This window comes from Nipponia nippon, unplaced genomic scaffold, assembly GCF_047370975.1.
Source record: "Nipponia nippon isolate SJK-2023a ecotype South Korea unplaced genomic scaffold, ASM4737097v1 scaffold_28, whole genome shotgun sequence".
Classification (NCBI taxonomy): domain Eukaryota; kingdom Metazoa; phylum Chordata; class Aves; order Pelecaniformes; family Threskiornithidae; genus Nipponia; species Nipponia nippon.
In genome coordinates, this window is record NW_028262345.1 from 642,882 (window position 1) to 649,785 (window position 6,904).

Consider the following 6,904-nt stretch of genomic DNA (forward strand, 5'->3'; position numbering starts at 1 on the left):
TTACAGCTAGGGAAGGGACCCATTAGGGACGTACATAACGACATACCAGGACGCTGAAATAACAACAGCCGTCTCGATACCTGGCCAAAAAAAGAGCAGGAAGAGCTGACTAGCTAAATGGTTGACAAAAAGAGAAAACTCCCCCCAACAGAGAACACCAGAAAGCTGCTGAGATGACACTTACAGCCCAGCGATGGAAATTGTGAGCACAACACGGACTTTTCTTGCCTCTGACCTTAGCAAAGAGAAGACTACAAAGCGCACCTCTCCTCTACCAAAGCCCCGCGAGCTCTTTGCACGGCCTCGATGCCGTGCCCTGTTGCAATGCCGAGCCTATCTGCTGCTGCTTCAAAGATGTTAACGTCTTGATGCTCACAGCCCTGTCCAATCCAGGACAGATGGTAATAAATTTTTCAGTGGCTGGAGCAGAGTGCAGCAACTGTGTGATTAGCATCTTTTTCTCCACTGCACATTTCATCTGTAAACTAAGATTAAATACCTGGAGGAAAAAAGCCGCAGGAAAAGGGAACTTTAATATGTTTTCACTGCAGAGTTCACACGAGTGAGCAAACAGCTCAGATCCGAGGTCAGGGGCGGCTCGTGGGGGGGAAGCTTTCCCCACGTGCAGCTTCAAGTTATGCGGTTTTCACAAAGATGCTCTTGCTGTTAGCACGGCTGCACCTTGAAAATCTTACGACCCAAGCCCAGCTGGTCTTCGAGCCAACACTGCGAGGAGCAGCAAGGTCTGCGAGCCCCTAAAAGCGAACAAGGGGAGGAGAACCGCTCCATTACCTGCCTGGGTTTGAACTCTCAACTCATTTAAACCAAACAAAACCTATTCCAATTGCCTGTCAAGCCTCAGGGACCTCACTTTCCCGCAACCTCAGTCAGAGATAAAACAAGGGAATGAATTTCATGTATTGCACGGGAGATTAGGGATGGCGCCAGCTGTTGAAAAAGAGAAGAAATCATCAGCTACAAGTTCAGCAACCATCAAAACATTGGTCTCCATCACTGCAACATAAGTACCACCTCAGATGGCAAGCATTTTAGATTACCATTTAAAAAACCAAACAAACAAAACAACAAACCACACAAGACCCCCACACAATTTGTTTTGGAATACATACTACTTCGAGTCAGGGCTTGTAAGCCATCCTCGTCAGTCGCTACAGATCCTCCTCTCTGCAAAGGCAGTGAGCTATTTGGCGCGCTTCTGCACCCTTCACGCGTTGTGCCATGCTCCTACGCGTGACCGGGGACCCTGTGTACAAAAGTGCTCCTTTTTGTGCAGCCTAAGCACAAAGGGAGAGATCCACCTGTACTTAGAGGGAAAGCCATCGAGATTTGAATGCTCTGGCTCCACTTGTAGGGAAATCCTCTCTCAAGTGTTTGCTTGCCTAACCAAAATCCAAACATGTCCAACAGGTTGGACTTCAGGTCACCCGGAGAAACGCCCCACTTTGCTATTCTATCCCCAAACATCCTCTAATAACATCAGGCTGTAATCCATCGTTCACCGTGCACGACTGGCTGCCCTCCTCTCCCCACGCTGAGCCAGGGGAGTGCGGCGGAACACAAGCGACTTGCCTTGCATTCCCAAGGAGCAGGAGGATCCGCATTAGGAGCGCTGATGGATGGGCACGCACCACCTGCCTTTCAAAGGACATCACACGCCATTGTTGTAATCGATAATGTATTATTTCCTCTGTGGTTTATATCCTCATGTTTATTATGTGTAAATAGGGATTTACAGTGATCTGTGCGTGTTCATTTAATGTAGCTGACACCCTGCATATGAGATCTGCCAGCCGCGCTCTCAGGACCTTCGGGAAAATGAAACGACGCTTCTTCCACAAAGCCATGTTCGCGAGAGAAATGGGGAAAGAAAGAGGAAAAAAAAAAGAATAAAACGAGGCCAAGGTAGAGAGATCAGAGAGAGACCGTGTGCGTGGAACGGAAAACGGAATAAGAGCGCCAGCGCTGGGATTCAGAGTCACGCCAGCATTACTGCGAAAGGAACGTTTAATTTTGCTCTCATCTCAAGTCCGAGCTGCTGCTGCTTCTAGGAGGAAAAGGTTGGGGTGGGGGGAGAAACTTTGCCTTGAAAGGCATTGGCACACCTATGCAAAGTTCCTTCTTATTTGATCTTCAGCACAAAGAGCAGAACAGAAGCATATCATCCTTCGCAGCTCAAATGAAAAAATAAAGAGAACTTTTATCCCAGATCCATTTATCTCAGGAAATAAATTCTGCTCCTGCCTGCAGCCAGTCAGTATTTTCCAGGTGGGTAGCTCTCTTGCTGGAAAAATGAACAAAGCAATCAAAATAATTTGCTAATTCATTTCATGCTTTTTTTTTTTTTTTTTTGAAGTCTAAACTGCAAGTTAAACCAAATCCGAGTAGCCTGGTGCGTCGTGTCAACATTTTGTTCAACAAAGTCAAAGCCATACTGAAATTCTTAATTGTTTCTCAAAAGATCTTAACATACCTCCGGAAGCCACACAGCACTTCCCAGAAGGAACACGACACCACGGTTAGATCTAACAACCCCATATGTTTTCTATAGGATGGTGACAGCCTAAAAATCTCCCGACACCTTTCGGAACAGCGCTACTCAAGTGCCTTTGCCTGTCTCGACAGCAGCCCGCAGCATGTTCATCCTGCAACACCTTGGGATGCAGGGATGACCCTGCTCCCACCTTCCAGGTGAAGCCACCGGACAAAATGAAGCAATGAACCAGATTCTTAATCAAGGGAGCAGTTCAGAATAACATTCGGGTACATGCCTGTGTAAATACAAGGTCCGAGCAGCTTTCCTGCGCCAGGTTATCCCAGCATTCCCAACACCGGCGCCTTTCCCAATACGTGTGCCCTACCTAGCGTTGCTCTCAAGCTCGATCCCGTGCTTCCATTTCAAGAAAAGGAAAAGCATGCCTCTGCACCATAAACAAACCTCTAAAGCAAACATCTTTCCTCCTGGCTCTGCCAAAAACTCCTCTTGCAGCCTCATCTGTGCTATTTACTCATGGCTTAGCTAGGAAAGAGCAGCAGCATCCTTTTCCTGCTTCCGAGAGGGTGCAGGGACCACGTTTTTAGCACGCACGAGGCATTCTGAAGCACTACAGAGGAGCAGGAGGTTCTCCTCGCTCCCCGAGCTCATCTGCCTCGCCAGGCTCCTGCGTGCTATTAAACAGCTGCCACGTTCCACCTCAAAACTTCCTGCAACTCAGCAAAAAAGGAGAAAAAAAAGAAGGAGCCCTAGCACAAAAATAGATAAGTACCCTAAAATACTGGAGAAAACAGACAGGCACCCATTGGTCAACAGCTGTGCGCTGCTTTGGCATCGTCCCTCGCTAGAAGACACTGCATTAGAGGAAGCAATGATCATCATCATTAAACGCCTTGATGGAAGTCAGGCATCTGGTTTTCAGCATTTAGTTGATGAAATAAATAAGGGTGCTTTTGGCAAACACGGAGGGAACAAACATGATCCGATCAGAGAAGCTGGAGGGATTCCAGCTTCCCTAATAGCGTCCCTCCCTTTCGCCAGCTCCGGGACTTCCCACGGGAGGGTCCTGCGGCATATCAGGCCACTCGCATCACCCCCGGCACGCTCTGCGGGCACCCAAATCCCCTCACTGAGGGGGCTCAGCCCTCCTGGGGCGGGAAGAGAGACAACAATCTGTATTAAAGGATGACAAACACGCAGCGACTCAAGGGCACAAGAGGAAAACCTGCTGCCCCAGTTTCCTCAGCCCTGCTCTAAATGCTGAGGAATGGATCCCACCGACGCTGCTGCGGGGCTGACGTGGGAAGAGAAGGGCAGTTTTTCAGGCCACACACCGCTGCTGCGATCTACCCAGATAAAATACCCTTCTCCGAGCGATGCTTGCTGCCCGAGAAAGCTCCTCTGGCAGTCGTTGCTCCATAGACCAGTCATTCCTTCCACCATTTGCGTCCCAGGGATGCATCCCCTACCCTGCCGGATTGGTTTGCATAAACCGCCGAAGCTAAGCTACCAGGGCTGTTCTATCCATTAAAAAAGGTGCACGGCCTCAGAGATGCTCATTTAACATATTTCTGCCTTCGAGATGGCTTTTACTTTTCACTAAACTGAAGACGCAGTACAATATATGTGACTGATTAGGCTGTGTAATACAGTTCCTGCACATTTAGATTAGAAACGATTATGACTTAAATAAAATAGCTGAACACAATTCTTATTGCCATCTATTCCTCCCCGCCCCTTCTTTCAAACGCAAAACAGCAAATGGAAGGCACGGTGCAAGTCTAGAGGAAAAATAAAGGTATCGGGATCCAGTTCGTGCCCTGCATCTTGTGTTAGGGCAGCCAAGGCCCAGGAATCCAAGTGTAGATAGAAGGGATCAAGACAGCATCTTTCACCTCAGCGTTGCTTAAGCATCCTCGCAGAGAAGCTCCTCTTCTGCAGCAAGGGAAGATATCCCCCCACCTGCAGGACAGCTTACCAAAGACGAGGGTAGATACGTATTCCCCCAGCTAGCTTTAAATGCTCCGGGCGACAGGGTGGGAAACAAACCGGTGACCACGTTCCCAGAGGTCCCCCTGACCGGGCGACAGGCAGGGGAACTGGAATCGGCCCACGGCTGCCGCCAGCAGCAGGCTGGTGAGACTGGGCACGATGCAGCAGCACACATCTGCGTGCAACGACAAAGAGGCTGGAGGGAACCGGACAGAGGTGCTGGCCTTCCCCGAGGTTTATCTTGGTACCGCCAACCCCGGCAGAGGGTTTTCATCATTCAGAGCTACGTAGAACTGAGGGAAGGATGCGCCTATTCTTTTAAAGCAGCGTCAAGCATCACACAAGCCTTAGGAAAGGAATTTATCAATCCACAGAGGGGGAAGATGACATTTCAGGGAGACACAGGCAGCGTCACAGCTCTGCCAGGCCACAGGAAAGAACAGGTTTAATGAACTTTAAATGTCTGACCTCAGGGGGACCCCAATACCTTCCTGCTCTAAGCCCCTAACAGTGAAGCACAAGGGCAGGCACCGTCTGCTGCAGACAGCACGCTTCCCCCCGTACCCCCAAAGAGCCACCCCGCACACAGACCCCTTCCCCTACAGAAAATGGCTCCCATCGCACTTGGGCTTCCCCTCTCAGCCTTGCAAGTACCGGCAGCTGCCCCACATTACAGCACACAACAAAGCTGAGGGAACAGCAAGGTCTTGGATAAATTTAGGGCTAGATTATAGCCCAGCTGACTGTGAGTAACCTTCTGAAATGAAGGTCAGCGCTAGTACTTTGGGATGTGATTTTCTTCCATTTATTTCTTGATGGGAAAGGGATGGAGAGTGTAATTACTGCTGCACTCCCGCTCACAAGTTGCAAATATCCTAGCCCAGGAAAAAATGAAGACTCTGATACAAGTGCTGGGGGAAGAGGAGGAAAGAGGGGTGTCAAACAGTCCTCGCCACGTGGAGGGAAAAGTTGCCAGGCTATCACCATCACCCTGCCCATGGGAGATGCTACATGGCAGCTGAGGTGCTGGTTGTGGGAAGCAGCAGCCATAGCCTGCTCTCAGCCCTGCTCGCACAAACCTGCAACGCCCCGAAACCTTCTCTGTGCAACCAAAGCAGCTCAAAGCCCAGGCTTTTGAGAGATTACAGAGACGACTGCAGGAAACCATTGCAATCCTGCAAGACAACGCGATGTTGGAAGTGACCCAAAGCCCGCCTCTCTGCTGCTACACGGCATCTCAAATCCAGGTGCTGTGGAGGGCAAACCCCTAAGCAAATCCCACTGAGAGCTCAGGAAAACCAGAGCCATCTCCTCCGAGCAGCACAAAAAAACCCCTCAAAACAACAAACCCAAGCAACTGTAAAACCCTAAATACCCACCTGCATCCAGCCACCTGCCCTGAGGAAAGGCAGCCTTGAGGCAGCATCTCCCCAGCCATCACACCTCAGGACTGGGGAAACCAGAGAGACCACACAGCTTTTGCAGCAAAATACATATTAATACCCTTCCTCAAGAGCTTTTAAAGGGAGGACGCTCGATATTTCCACACAGTATTTTGCAGCAGGGAAGGAAAGCAGTACCTGTCCTCCATCGCATGGACCCGGGGATCCTCGCCGCAGCGCCCATCTTGCTTCCTTGCCGTGGCACCCATCTTATCTCCTCACCTCACCCAAATATCAGCACCGCGGCCACCCCGAGCAACTTCTCCCTCAGCAAAGCAGAGGGGAATAGCAAGAGGAGCAGGCAGAAGGAGTTACCTCAGGGCCCTAATTAGCTGAGTGCCAGCACCTGGGCCTAACGAGCACCCCACACACTCTGGTGGTGAGGTGAGGTGAGGCGAGGCGAGCATGTTCCAGCACCTTCCACCCCTGGGGCAAAAAAGACCTCTGAGTAACACCACCACAAAAGCACCTGAGGAAAAAAATTAAATTAAAATCAACAAATCGCCTCTCCCTCACCACAGGCGGCTGAAGGCGTCTTGCCTTGAGTGTCCCCCGCCATGTTGAAAGGGTCCCCAGGGAGGCTCTCCACACACCGCCACCCTCGGCAGAGACGCGTCGGCCTCGCTTCCCTTCACACTTGTATAAAAAGAAAGGGACAAATAAATTGAGATTTATGAGATGCCAGAAAAGCTGGGTTTTTTAAATTTTTGGTTTTCCTTCCCCCCCCTCCTCGAACTCAATTTTTTATTTTTATTTTCCCCCCCGCAGCAACTGTTTGAAGGCTGCAGATGGAGCGCTGAGAGCAGATGGGATCTCCTGGGAGAGAGATGCAGCGGCAGCAGGCTGGAGGGGCAGGGATGTGCGTGCACACAAACACCACCCTGGACAGGACCCACCGAGGCAGGAGTCCTAATTTTCCCGCTCTGGGTGTCCATCTTGTCCCTCACGTTCACCAGGA

The 6,904-nt window shown here is 50.3% G+C and overlaps 1 protein-coding gene across 1 annotated transcript in view; it reads right to left on the reverse strand.

Moving 5' to 3' along the window:
* KIRREL3 (kirre like nephrin family adhesion molecule 3) overlaps positions 1-6,212 on the reverse strand; it is a 137,336-nt gene extending 131,124 nt beyond the window's left edge. Inside the window, exon 1 of the mRNA XM_087763471.1 lies at positions 6,085-6,212. Coding sequence (XP_087619597.1) covers positions 6,085-6,130 — 46 coding nt within the window. The 5' untranslated portion in view covers positions 6,131-6,212. The remainder of the gene's footprint in view (positions 1-6,084) is intronic.
* Between the last annotated feature and the right edge of the window lie 692 nt (positions 6,213-6,904).